At 42.4% G+C, this 15,277-nt stretch overlaps 1 protein-coding gene across 3 annotated transcripts in view; it reads right to left on the reverse strand.

The window, feature by feature from the left end:
• The window catches only part of TRIM9 (tripartite motif containing 9), a 137,102-nt gene that overhangs the window by 25,009 nt on the left and 96,816 nt on the right, over positions 1-15,277 (reverse strand). For all 3 annotated transcript variants that reach the window (XM_030214502.1, XM_030214501.1, XM_030214500.1), the window contains exon 7: positions 3,685-3,823. In XM_030214502.1, coding sequence (XP_030070362.1) covers positions 3,685-3,823 — 139 coding nt within the window. The remainder of the gene's footprint in view (positions 1-3,684; positions 3,824-15,277) is intronic.

Genomic DNA, 15,277 nt, shown 5'->3' on the forward strand with positions numbered 1-15,277 from the left:
ATCTCTGATCATGGGGTAGAAGTGCGGGCGAATTGTGCCTGAGCATGTGCTCAGCACAATCCTCCCGCGCTTGTTTGACAGGTCTGGGCTGTCAAAAGCCCAAACCTGTCAAACACAGGGGCTGGAGGTCCATGGGACCACCAGGGCCTGACTACCCCTGCCCCGAGCAACGGGGGCTGGAGGTCTGGCGGACTTCCGGTCCCCCCGACGATCCCCCCCCCCAGGTTCAGTGAGGGCTGGAGATCCGATGGGTCTCCAGCCCCCCCGAAACCCCCGGAAAATGGTCCCTGGTGGTCCAGTGGCCGCCGGCCAAACCCCCCCTCCCAGCGAGGGACTATTCTCTCTACTAAATATTTAGCCCCGGTTCAGCTGTGTCTTGTGCCCTGACTCGGTGCTGGCAGCTGTTTTCTGGTTTCTTTACTGCCACACACTATCGGTGCTTCTAAAGCTCTCAGGTATGGGTGTTCTTGGAACCTACAATACACAGCCTGCCTAATTTACAGGGAAAGCTTGGCAGGGCCACATCAGACAAGAAGGGTTTTCTAAAACTGCCCTCTGTATGGGTAAAGCTATATATATAAATGTAATAAATATATATACAACCTGTGTGGGTATAAGATGAGGCAGCGTTTCCAGATGTGGGGTCTTGCAATTGCATTTTCAAAAGTATGAGTGTTGGTTACCTTAGGAAAATGATGTGCACCCAACAGCAAGTGTAAATATGTGCTTGTAGCTTCCCTGGGGTAAAGTTTGCTTTTCAAATCTAGCAAAGTCCATATAGTGAAAAGCACTTTTTATTAATGCAGGCAGTAATAAAATTTCTCCCTTTGTGGCTACAGATATGAAATACATGGAGACCACTTTGGAAGTTAGCTCGGAGCTGTGGTGGTACCTAGATCAATGCAGAGTCTCATTTACGCAGAGCCACTAGACACCATATAAAGCACGGTCAGAAACAGAAAACAACCAAACACAATATATGCTCATCTGATAGAAAATGCGCTTGCTCACAAATGACATAAAACTTAGGAATGAATCATTTTTAACCTGATAGCCCAAACCTGGATCTGCAAATGACACAAGTGCTTTCTAAGTAATTTAAGGAACATTGGGTCTCTCTTTGAAGGTATCCTTCATCCTGATTGCCTCAAACATTGACCAAATTGGAATAATCATTCTTCCCCCCACCCTACCCCGGTGGGATGTACAGCAGTAAAATATACACAGGGAGGAGTGATTAAGAAAATAACTTCTCTGTTGCTTGTGACTTTCTTTTGAGTGGACAGTATATACCCAGCCCTCTTAACCCCTTACTGACCCTCATCGAGATGGTACAGTTCTGTGATACGCTCACTGGCTTGCTGCACCTGACCTACTACTGGGGGCAGCATCATTTTGAAGAAAGGCATCACTCAGATCAATCCCTCCCCAGTATTGCCCCAAGATCAGCTTGGGGGGTAGGGTGCTTTGAGAAGAAAAGACAGGTGCCAGACTTTGTAAAAAAAACAAACAAACCCGAAAAAACCCAAAACACTTTTTTTTAAAAAGGGAGTTCAGGGAGAGGCTGCAAGTAAGAGACTTCACATGACCGCTAGGCTACAGGGTATTTAATCATACATCTGGGAAACCTCTTTTAAGACTGCTACGTGGCCCTTGGAGGCAGTGGTGCATAAGTTATCTACTCCTCTGCATATGATGAGGTTCATTAATTTTAACACAAGTTGGACTCACACATCATCATCATCACACATTATCTTGAGATAACACAATCTGTTTGACAGCAAAAAAACAGAGGAGTGGGAAATAGACCAGGCAATCCAGAGACAAACGAGGAGATTCAGTCAATTTGGAACACTTTATTGGTGAGAACTCAACACAGTATCGTGTTTCGGCTGGTAGCCTGCATAAGGAGTCTTTAAATAAAACGCAACACCATCAAAAGATCAATGACCGTAGGTTCAAAAAACAGGAACTATGTGGTCTTTAGAAAGACCTTTGAGTGCAATGTGTGTGAGTACTTGGACAAGCTGAACGCAGCTTCAAACAGAAAGAACCTGTTTGACTCATATGAAGTAGGCAATGCTAAGCGAATCAGCATAAAACAATGGGCTAGATTTACTGAACTGTTCTACTGCACCAGTGTGCACTGTTCCCTCTAAGCTGAGTGGGAGTCCTCCAACTGCACTGCTGCCGGTGTGTGTGTGTGTGTGTGTGTGTGTGTGGGGGGGGGGGGGTGCTTCAATATTGTGTTTTCAATCCCTAGTGAAAGGCAGAGCTTGCCTGTCCCTCACTGTTGGAAATGTGATAGTGAAACAGCACCCCCTAATGGCAGGACTGTAGGTGGAAGACTCCTGATCAGCTTACAGGGAACAGTGCGTGTGCTAATGCCATTAACATACATTATTAGTCCACAGATCCAACCAGTGGCATAGCCACAGGTGGGCCTGGGTGGGCAGGGGCCCGCCCACTTAGGGCTAAGGCCCACCCAACAGTAGCACACATTTAGCAGTAGCTGGTGGGGATCCCAAGCTCCACCAGCTGAAGACTTCCCCCTGATGGTAACGAAAACGCTACTACCCACGATACCGGCACCTGCACATGCTCAGTTTTCAGCACATGCCTGCTGCAGATTGCCAAGGTGGAAAGAAGCGTTTTCCCGCTAGCTGAGATATTTTTTTGGCAGTGGAGGGGGGAGGGGAGCGGGGAAGAACACTTGGTGCCCACCCACTTCTTGCCCTGGCCCACCCAAAATCTGTCGTCTGGCTACGCCCCTGGATCCAACTGCATAAAATGGGACCAGCAGCAGATAAAGTACTTTTTTTTTTTTTACAAAAGTATGCTATAAATATAGCCCTAATCTACAATCTTCAACCCAGCCTGCTGAATATCCAACAAGTCGTCAGTTTGAAAAGACATTTTAACACAAAGAATCAAGACACAGTTAATATAGATTATGTTTTTGAAAGCTTATTACACAGATTGTATGCTTATAGCATGTCTTAATACACAAATTTGGTGCACTGAGCACAGATCGTGTCTTTCCCTAGAAAACAGCTTTAAGAACAGGTCTTATTGGCTTGTTAATGCCACTTAGCATTCTACCTCTTAAAAAATCTACTCCTGGCGTACTTGGTTGGGGGGGGGGGGGGGGTTATCAAAGTGGGTTACCGTTAAGTTGGGTTATTTTTGCACAGGGTTTCATTTTATATAATTAGACCCTGTGCTAAAATAACCTGACTTGTAGTATCATAACTCAACATTAGCCTATGTTGATAACTCCCCTCCCCCTTAATATGATAACTATGAAATAATATTTTCAAATCCCCTTTTCATCTCATCATCTGGGCTTCTCTGCAAGAAAGAATATAGGAGTGATCTAGAACCTAACATGCTCTATTGCTCTCTCCCTCCCCCTTGGAAGGATCTAGATCACCCCTGTACCCTAACCTATTGCTTTCTCCCTCCCTCATGGAAAGAAGACTCTAGATCACTCCTGCATTCTAACATGTTTTATTGCTCTCTCTCTCCCCCTAGGAAAGAAGGTTCTAGATCACCCATATACTCTAGCCTGTTCTATTGCTTTCTCCCTCTCTCCCTCCCCCTTGGAAGTTCTAGATCACCCCTGTATTCTAACCTGTTCTATTGCTCTCTCCCTCCCCTTTAGAAGGTTCTAGGTTCTCTTACCCTCAGAAGTCTGCAGGACCAGAGTTTTGCTGTACTGGCTGACTCCTGCTTTATTAAATCCTTTGACCCGAGCGTTGTATGTGCTGTTGAAGTGAAGTCCATCCACGGTACACATTGTTTCCTTTCCAACAAACACCTCCTAATAAACCAAAAACAAGAAGAAGGAGAAGTATGAACCAACACGTTTAGAACACCATCATTCTTACCAAAGAAATCTGTCTTCCTAGGGAACAGTTTCTTAATGGGAACTTCTTCATGCGGCTGTATGCGGTATCTTCCATCTTAAGTAGAGGAGTGTGGTAGCCGTGTTAGTCCACTCTTAAGGTTATCAATAAAAATCAAACAAAATAAAACATGGAAAAGAAAATAAGATGATACCTTTTTTATTGGACATAACTTAATACATTTCTTGATTAGCTTTCGAAGGGCAACCAATATGTCCAATAAAAAAGGTATCATCTTATTTTCTTTTCCATGGTTTATTTTGTTTGATTTCTATTGATAACCTTAATGGGAACTAAAACACCAGGCACCAAGGAAGTGACAAGTGTTGGTTTGTTTTACTTTAATAAAAGGAGTTTTCATTTTTCAGGTATGCGTAACTGCTTTTCTGTTTACTTCACCGAAAAGCACTGTGCTTGCCTTATGAATGGACACAATGACAGACCAGTCTATCTGTGCAAGTTATGAGATAGCATGCCATGACTGAGGCCATTTATGAGGGGTGCACACAGGCAAGAAAATTCAGTTAGTTTTTGTTTTTCCTGACATTCGAGTGTTTCTTCAGTTAGTCTCACATATTTGTTTTTTAACAGGGGAATTTTAGTTCCCACTAAAGGGCTATTCTAAAGTTAGGAAACCATAAATAAGTGCCGGAGGGCAGCTGGGAGGAGCTTTTTCTACAAAGGAACATAGCTACCCCTACTTTCCCTTATAGAATACCAGTGTAACAGGTATGTAAATATGCGAGCGCTTACCCCAGTAACAGAGCTGATGCAAGTGTGTGACCGAAGTGTAGAGATACACGCTTAGAGAATTCTACACAGTGTCCATAAAAAACAGGACCCCCCAACATTTTTCCAAATAACCCAACACTGTACTGCTGCAGCAGAAACTTCTGCCTGAAATTTGAGCTCTAGTGCTTCAAGCTTGCAAAACAGTTGAGCTCTTAATTAACGAAACCCCAGAATTCATTGACCCAACAGCTCAGTGGTATTGAAGACTTTGTGAATGTGTCAAGATTGAAGGAAGGGGCACTTTGAACACATATTATGTATTTATTTGTTACATTTGTATCCCACATTTTCCCACCTATTTGCAGGCTCACTGTGGCTTACATAGTACCGTAGAGGCGTTTGCCAAGTCCGGTAAAGAAACAAATACAGGCGGTATTGTGGTTGAGTAAAGGAACATATGTTTCCGTTACAATGGGGATCAAGGAGAGGAAAGATTATGTAGTGTCCATTACAAGCTTTGGTTATGTTGTGTTGCAGAGTGCAGGCATTTATGTTGGGTCAGCGGGGTATGCCTTTTTGAACAGGTAGGTTTTTAATGATTTCCTGAAGTTTATGTGGTCGCAGGTTGTCTTCACAACTTTTGGCAGTGCGTTCCATAATTGTGTGCTTATATAGGAGAAGCTGGACGCATAGGTTGCTTTGTATTTAAGTCCTTTGCAGTTTGGGTGGTGGAGGTTTAGGTATGTTCGAGATGATCTGGTTGTGTTTCTGAGTGGTAGGTCTATAAGTTCTGTCATATATCCTGGGACTTGGCCATAAATAATTTTGTGGACCAGGGTTCAGATTTTGAAAGTAATACGTTCTTTGATTGGCAGCCAATGTAGTTTTTCTCGGAGGGGCTTGGCACTGTTGAATCGCGATTTGCCAAATATTAGCCAGGCTGCTGTACTCTGAGCGGTCTGGAGTTTCTTTGTGAGTTGTTCTTTGCATCCAGCATAAATTCCGTTGCAATAGTCTGCGTGACTTAGCACCATTGATTGTATTAGGTTACGAAATATTTCCCTCGGGAAGAAAGGTTTTAAGCGTTTAAGTTTCCACATTGAGTAGAACATTTTCTTTGTTGTGGAATTCACTTGGCTCTCGAGAGTGAGGTTGTGGTCGATTGTCACGCCGAGTATTTTCAGGCTGTTTGAAATAGGGAGGGTGTGTTCTGGGGTGATTAAGGTTGTTGGTTTGTATGTATTGTGTTGAGATGAGAGGATGAGGCAATGTGTTTTTTCAGTATTCAGTTTCAATTGAAAGGAGTTTGCCCATGAATCCACGGTATTCAAGCCGAGTTTAATTTCGTTGTTGATTTCTGTTTGATCATGTCTGAAGGGAATGTAAATTGTGACATCATCTGCGTAGATGTACGGGATAAGGCCTTGCTTTCATAATGCCTTGGCTAGTGGGATCATCATTATGTTGAAGAGTATTGGTGATAGTGGTGATCCTTGAGGTACTCCACAGTCTGCTTTCCAAGGTGGTGATATGTTTGAGTTTGATTTTACTTGGTATGTTCTGGTGGTTAGGAAACTTTGGTCCAGTTGAGTATGTTTCCTCCGATTCCGAAATAGTCTAAAAGTCTCAGTAGTATTTTGTGGTTTACCATGTCGAATGCGCTCGACATGTCAAATTGTAGGAGAAGTATACTTTTACCTATGGCTATTTCCTGCTTGAATTTGGCCGGGAGAGTGACTAGCACAGATTCGGTGCTATGGAGGGGGCGGAAATCCAATTGTGATTAGTGGAGTATTGAGAACTTGTCCAAGTAGTCAGTAATCTGTTTGGTCACCATGCTCTCCATCAATTTAATTGCTAGTGGTATAGATGCAACTGGGTGGTAGTTGGTAATTTTGGTTGCTTTTTTCTTGGTATCTTTTGGGATTGGGGTGAGTAGGATGTTGCTGTGTTCCTCAGGGAAAAGACCTTGTTGGAGCATTTAGTTTAGGTGGGATGTGAGGTCTGTTGTGAAGCGGTCGGGGGCGGATTTTAGTAGGTAGCTGGGGCAGGTATCCAGTTTGCAATAGGTGCTGGAGAACCTTTTGATTGCCTGGGTTATGGTTTCAACGGTGAGGAGCGTGAAGTTTGACCAGGTTCGGTCGGCTGGGTACTCTCCAGGGTTTGGGTCCAGATTATTGATGAAGTTTTCGGTATTAGTATTGTTCTGAGGTAGCGTTTTTTGTAGGTTTGTAATTTTTTCATTGAAGTATTTAGCGAGTTTGTCAGCAGGTGGGATGTCTGTGTTGGTTGCAGTGACCGCTGTAGTGTCTAGTAGTTTGTTCACAATTTGGTATAATTTCTTCATATCTTTGTAGTCTGGCCCTATTTTAGTTTTGTAGTATGTCCTTTTGGTTTGTCTTATAGCGTATTTGTATTTTCTCTGTATCTGTTTCCATGCATTGAGTGTGTATTCATCTTTTATTTTTGTCCATGCTCACTCGAGTTTCCTTGTTTGTGTTTTTAATTTTTTCAGATCATCATTAAACCATGGTATGGTGTTATGCCTGCGTGAGGTTCTTGTTCGTAAGGGCACTATTTCGTCTAGTATGTTTCTGCATCTTTCATCCCATTCTGTGAGGTAATGTGCAGAATCCGTTTGTGCAGTCCATCCGCCATTGTAAATCTGTAGCCAGAATATTTACAGATCTATCTGGCCTCTGGTGCTGTAGGTTGTGGGTTATTGTGTGTGGTAAGAGCCCTTCTTCCGCCATTTTAGTGATAGGTTTAGTTTGTGGTGGTCGGACCATGGTGTTTCTGACCATTTAATATCTGTTATTATAAGGTTCTGGTCTGATGGTAGTTTGAATGAGATGAGGTCCAAAGTATGCCCTTTGGCATGGGTTGGTTGCGTTTTGTGGCCATGTTAGGTCCCCACTATTTTAATGTATTTTCAAAGGTCATTCTAAATACTTAAAAAATTGCAAAGTATTTTGAAACTACGCAAGGGGTCCCATTGTTTCCAGACACCATGTATAAGCTATGTACTCAAGTGTGACTCCTACCCACACTTGGCCCGTGTGTATGTCCTTTTATACAGGCCTATGTGTGCACATATGGACGTATATGTCATTATTCTAATGAAATATGCATGTAATGGACAAGTAACTGAGCATGTGCCCTGTAAATGATAAATGAAGGCATGCTAAATCAATAAGGGCCAGAATGTAGATAAGGCGCGACAAGTAGCGTGCATTAAATCGTGTGCACGGCCAATTTATGCATGCTACTCAATTCAGTAATGAGCCAATCAGCGATGATAACTGACCAATAACAACCAATTGTCATCATTAATTGGCAGTAATTGGAATTTACGCACACTTCTTTTTAGGCATATTCTATAAAGAGGCGTGCATAAATTCTAACGTGCATACCCTGTTTCCCCGAAAGTAAGACATCCCCCGAAAATAAGACCTAGTAGAGGTTTTCCTGAATTGGTAGATATAAGGCCTCCCCCGAAAGTAAGACCTAGCAAATTTTTGTTTGAAAGCAGGGCTGCCAAGAGCCGGACAAGGCCGCCTCCCCCCCCACCTCCACCCACCCTCCGTCGCTCCCGGAACGAACCTTAAACGCCTCCTTTCACCTTCACAGTAAGCAGCAGCAGGGCAGACCTCTCCTTCCTTCCGTGCCCCGCCCTCGCAGACATTACGTCAGGCGAGGGCGGGACACGGAAGGAAGGAGTGGCCTGCCCTGCTGCTGCTTGCTGCGAAAGTGAAAGGAGGCGTTTAAGGTTAGTTCCTGGAGTGACGGAGGGCGGGTGGGCCAACCCCGATCCAACCCCGATGTTTCCCCGAAAAATAAGACCTAGCGCATTTTGGGGGCAAAAATTAATATAAGACAGTGTCTTATTTTTGGGGAAACACGGTAGCTGAAAAGGGGGTGTGGCCATGGGAAGTGTGGATGTGTTGGGGGCGTTGCTTGAAGTTACGCGTGGTGTTACAGAATTCAGGGAGCGAGCTTACATTTAGGCGTAGGTATTTACACCAAGATTTCAGTGGCGTAAATGGCTGTGCCTAAATCTATTGTAGCGTCTCAAGTTACGTCATTTTGGGATCACTAACAAGGACTGAATAGTTCTCAATATGGCTTTTGGTCTATGCATAGTACTGAGGCCTTGTTTCAATAGTAACTAAGGTTAAGAAACTGCTGAGTCAAAATGTTTCCTCAGTGTTACTGCAATTTGATGTATCAGAAGCATTTGATACAGTAGATCACACTCTCTTGCTAAATAAATTAACTGAGCTTGGACTTTCTCTCTCATGAATATTCATTGTGGATTTCCTGAAAACCTGACTGGCTGGGGGGCCTCCAGGACCAGGTTTGAGAACCCCTGATTTAGACAATCTTTGAAAACTTTGTTGTTCGATAAATATTTCTGAATATGTAGATCTATTATTGGTATTTGAATCTTAATGTAACCTGCTTTGATTCCAGTTGGATTCAAGTGGGATATAAGAGCTGGAAATGGAATGGAATGGTCCTATACACTAAACCTAACTTTAGGCGTATTAATTGGATGTGTCTAGATTTTAGACGCCATTCACAGAACCTGGCTCTTAGTGTGAGTCCCAAAAAACAACAAGGCAAATGATTTGCAAACTCCAACATGGAAAACAACACAGCAGATCAAAGTAATAAGAGCTTTATTGATAGTAACATACACAAAAGAATTGCCCGACACAGGCCGTGTTTCGCCCAAAAAGGGCTGCGTCAGGGGCTAAAATAAGCAAACATACAAAATGATAAAAAAGTTAATATACAAACCATAAAATAAAAACAATAATTATTACAAAATAAAATATCATAACTCTTACACTTTAAACATACTCAAACATATGTACATATATAGATAACCATACTATATATATGAAACATTAAAAACATATATAGACATATATAGCCATTTTGATGATATATAATTATAAATAATAATATAAATGATAATGAATATAAATATAAACAAATAAAAAATAAAAAACATAATTATCTGGAGAACTATAAGCTAGTCATACCCTCATTATAATATATTAAGTTAATCTACATTCTTAAAAATGTTTATATAAATATATAAAACAATATATAAAATATGAAATGAGAAATCTAAAACATGGCAATATTATAGCACCTTATTAAGATAACTCCACAGACATAAATATTTCCATATAAAGTGTAATATATGTCTGAAAAAATGACAATAGGATCATATCATAGCCCAAAACACATCGTAAAATATATAATATATAACAAACATTAAATAATATTTAATATTTAATAAATTATATATATATAACACAAAATACAATATAAAAAATAACACAAAATGCAATATAAAAAGTAATGATAATGAAAGTATAGATAGGACACATACCTATGGTATAAACCATATGATGAAATACTTTTCCACCAGTAAATGCTATCAAAGCAAAACAGAATATTAAAAATAAAAAATAAATAAAAAACAAAAAATAATTAGTAAAAAATAAAAAATATCAAAATGAAACTGTATATGTAAAATAATAAAAGAATGAAACAACTGTAAAAAAATAGAAAAAATAAATAAAAAAATATATATAGAATATAATGAAAAAAACCAGATACTCACTTGTTTGCAACAATCCTGAGAGATATGTTAAAAAAAAAAAAAACAGCACGAAAACTACTGCCTAAACAAATACAAATCAGAGCATCAGTCTTCACTAACAAATATCTCATCTCACTCGTATGAATTCCAATGGTGAAATTAATGTCCACTAACATTCAAAACTCCATGAACTAAATCACAAAGTCCGTACCCCACGGACAACTATATATCATTAGTCATTACTAACATGTACTTCACCTCACATAGACTACTTGTATAACCGTATGAATTCAAACCTTTAAATTAATGCACATAATGATTCAAAGCTCTATGCACTGAGTCACAAGGTCCGTACCCCAAGGACACCTATGTATCATCATTGTACCTAAAGATGTTCCACCATGGTAATTAGTGTGTGTTACATCAATTTAGCATGCAGCAATTTTTTTAAGGCGCATTAATAAACCAAATGCACACTCCTACTACACATAATGTGAATTTTGCTGTCATAAATGTGCCCCTATACTACAAAATAACTTAGAATAGAGTACAGAGAATCACAAAGCTCTGACACAGGGAAAGCCATCAAGTGGGAGCTATATGAGCCTCAGAAGGTACCTCCGACAGGGCTGCATGAGGTCTGCCACATTAACTGAAAAACATTAGGACATACAGGCATGCAAGTTGCATCATTCAGAAGTCCTTTTACTAAGGTGTGCTGAAAAATGGCTTGTGGTAGCATAGGCATGGGTTTTGGGCGCACACCAATCCATTTTTCAGCACACCTGTAAAAAAGGCCTTTTTATCATTTTTGCCGAAAATGGATGTGTGGCAAAATCAAAATTGCTGCGCGTCCATTTTGAGTCTGCGACATTACCACCAGCCATCGACCTAGCAGTAAAGTCTCATGCAGTAACCAGGCGGTAATGACCTATGTGCGTCAAATGCAACTTGGCGAAGGTCTGAAAAGGAAAATTATTTTTCGGCTGTGCGTATTGGACATGCGCCAAAAATGAAATTACCACAAGAGCCACACAGTAGCCGGGTGGTAACTTCATTTTGGCATGCGTTGGGCATGCGTAGACGCTTACGCGGCTTAGTAAAAGAGCCCTTGAAGGTTGCAACAGATCTGGCCTACTGAATATTCAACATAAATATATTTGAAATATCAAAATACGACTGTAGCTAATAATATATTCTGGTTATCCTGACGATGGCCTATTGGTGGCTTAAGAGGACCAAAATGTAGCGCCCCCACATAAATCATTACACCACCAGTACCCACTGGGTATTCAAGGCTCTGAAAATGTTCTTGTTTTTGAAATATTTAGTGACTCTACATCACTTTTATTCCTTGAAAACTAAAAATTCAAATGTGAATTAATGTTTTTTAAGCACATATTTTGTGATCAAGCATTGCACTGGTTAAATGTTCTCACACCGTTCTCTACCTTCCATTAAAATCTCTGTGCAAGACATTAGGTGAAAGTGATATTTCACTTAGCTGGAGTTCAATGACTGTGCAGGGAATTTTGCAGCACTGAGCATCGAAAGAAAAATTACATGTGACCTGAACTGATCTGTTGCACACTTATTTAAGACATCTAGGGGGCCTTTAATTAAGGCACATAGGTGCCTACTGGGCTCATTTTCGAAAGAGGACGCCCATCTTTCGACATAAATTGGAAGATGGACGTCCTTCTCACAGAAACGTCCAAATTGGTATAATTGAAAGCTGATTTTGGACATCCCCAACTGCACGCTGTCACAGGAAGGCTAAAGTTCACGGGAGCGTGTCGGAGGCGTAGTGAAGGTGGGACTTGGGCGTGCCTAACACTTGGACGTCCTTGACCCATAATCAAGAAAAAGAAGGACGTCCCTGACGAACACTTGGACGTTTTCACCCGGACCTGTTTTTATTACAACTAAGGCACAAAAAGGTGCCTGAAATGACCAGATGACAACTGGAGAGAATCGGGGATGACCTCCCGTTACTCCCCCAGTGGTCACTAACCCCCTCCCACCCTCAAAAAACATCTTTCAAAATATTTTGTGCCAGCCTCAGATGTCATACTCAGGTACATGACAGCAGTAAGCAGGTCACTGGAGCAGTTTTAGTGGGTGCAGTGCATTTCAGGTAGGTGGACCCAGGCCCATCCCCCTCCCCATTTGTGTAAGAAACAGCGAGCCCTCCAAAACCCACCACAAACCCACTGTACCCACATCTAGGCCCCCCTTCATCTGTAAGGGCTATGGTAGTGATGCACAGATGGGGGGTAGTGGGGTTTTTTTTTTTGGGGGGGGGGGGGTTTGGGGGCTCAGCACACAAGGTAAGGGAGCTATGTTCCTGGGAGCATTTTATGAAGTCCACTGCAGTGCTCCCTAGGGTGCCTGGTATGTCAGGGGGACCAATGCACTACAAATGCTGGCTCCTCCCATGACTAAATGGCTTGCATTTGGTCATTTCTGAGATGGAAGTCTTTGGTTTCGAAAATCGCTGAAAATCAGAAACGTCCATGTCTAGGGACGTCCAAATCTAGGGACGGCGAAATTTAAGTATTTGGACGTCCCTGACGGTATTTTTGAAACGAAAGATGGACGTCCATCTTGTTTCAAAAATACTGGTTTCCCCGCCCCTGGATTGGGACGTTTTGCAAGGACTTCCAAATCGAAACTTGGACGTCCCTTTCAAAAATGCCCCTCCACGTGTGTCAAACGCGCATCAAATTGGAACTACAGCCTGGCTACCGCATGCCCCGGGCAGTAATTGCATTTTTGACATGTGTCCAAAACATGCGACAGAAAATATTTTCTATTTTCTACCGCATGGCACTTACCTGGCGGTAATTGGCAGTTTATGCACACTGACGCTTACTGCCCGGTTAGCGTATGAGACCTTACCGCCAAGTCAATGGGTGGTGGTAAGGTCTCAGGCTGAAAATGGACATGTGCTGGTTTTAATTTTGCCTCATGTCCATTTTCGACCACACACACAAAAAAGGCCTTTTTTCCAGGCACACTGAAAAATGGACCTGCGTATGTCCAAAACATGCGCCTACACCAGAGCAGGCCATTTTTTGGCACACTTTAGTAAAAGGTCTCCCCGAAGAGTATCTGAAGCTGCAGAATCTGTGGCCACTAGTTTCTTTGGAAGGCCAACCATAGCCTATTAATATCACAAGCCCTACCACAGATGAGCACCCTCTTAATAAAAATGAGCTCAGAAGCAGGTATTTTTCAAACCACTTCAGTGCAAAGCTCTGAGCACTCTCTACCCAGGGACCTTGCACCACAGGAAAGGCATGCCCAGTCTTCCCTTTGAAAGGTGCCACGAGTAGTATAACGTATAAGCAGACTTTGCACCTGTTTTAAGTGTAGGGTAGACCTTCTATAGAAAAGCCATGTGTAGAGATGGAAATACAATCCATGTGCACTAACTGATCTAGTCCAAAGCATGCCCCTGAGAAAGCCTCGCCCAAATGCAACCTAAAGCATATATGCTGTCGAACACTGCACATAATTTTGACTTTTCTGAGGTTTCAGCAGTGGCGTAGCCACAGGTGGGCCTGGATGGGCCAGGGCCCACCCAATTAGGGCTCAGGCCCACCCAACAGTAGCACACATTTAGTGGTAGCTGGTGGGGATTCCAAGCTCCACCAGCTGAAGACTTCCACCTGATGGAAATGAAAATGCTACTCTCCAAGATACCAGCACTTGCATATTAGTTTTCAGCACATGCGTGCTGCAGACTGCCAAGGTGGAAAGAAGCGTTTTCCTGCAGGCTGAGATTTTATTTTGGTGGTGGTTGGGTGGGGGAAGAACACTTGGTGCCCACCCACTTCTTGCCTAGGCCCACCCAAAATCTGTTTTTTGGCTACGCCCCTGGGTTTCAGGAAGCCAATTTGCACACATAAATCGTATACAAATTATTCTCTATATAGACAAGCACAATTAAAAGTTAGTTCACTATTAATAGATGCATTTTCCTAGATAATTTAAGGAGATGGTTGCTAAGCTCTAGTAAAATATGGCATTTTTAATGTGGCTTAATTTACCGAAGCACCAACCTGCAATAACTCAATGCTGCAGTGTGAGGGAGGCTATACGACGCTGCAACTTTCCCTTAAGAATATTCTCTCACAGAGTCAGAACCACCTTACACCCCATAGTCCAGCCCAAAGAGGAGGGGTGGAGCCTGGACAGTGCCAGGAAGTATAAAAGGCGGGGCTAGAGCTGGGTTAAGGAGGCCCAGGGAAGGGAGAAGTCACCCTACAGTGAATGCCTTCACTTCAGCCTCCAGAACCTGCCTCAGGTAGGCCAAGCTTTAATTTCAATAGTTGGGAGAATCCTGTTCTTGAGACCTGGGCTGGAGCCAGACCAGCATTTGTGTGCAACCGTGCAGAAAGACCGTACATATTATGCCTTTGGGCTGTCAGCCACAGACCTATGTAAAGAATGCCTCTGAATTTCAAGACACTTTATTCCTAAAAGGCCTCAGTCTTTTTGTTAATAAAGAGTTTTGATTTACCTCTCTAACCTTGTCTGGCTGTATAACCTGAAGGCCCACCCTCAACCCTCGCTCACGCTATCACACACAGGATGGTAACTCCTGTGGTATAAGAATAATGCTATTTGAGGCTAACCTTGTAAGCTGTGTTATTCTGCTTACTCCTACACTGTCGTCTAGGTGCAAAATGACGCTTGTTGATCCTAGCACACTCTTACTCCTACTGCAGTAGTACCACAAGACTAAAGCTAGGGGTCAAGATTTTATAGCTTGAGCCTTAACGGTAGAAGTGCAAGACTACCTCTAGTGATCAAATGCTGCCATTTTGCATGTGAAATCCCAGACAGGTCATGGGGGTGGGGATGGGGAGCTTCAGAGGTAGTGGAGGAGCTGGACTTCATTGTCTGGGGCCAAGAGTTTTTTTTCTAAATGCTGACCCAAGATGCACCAGGGAGGCCATGTTAGTGGCTCGATACTTCCAGGAGGGAAAATAATGCAGCTTAAAGCTGG

Source organism: Microcaecilia unicolor, chromosome 9 (genome assembly GCF_901765095.1).
Source record: "Microcaecilia unicolor chromosome 9, aMicUni1.1, whole genome shotgun sequence".
In the NCBI taxonomy this organism is placed as follows: Eukaryota; Metazoa; Chordata; class Amphibia; order Gymnophiona; family Siphonopidae; genus Microcaecilia; species Microcaecilia unicolor.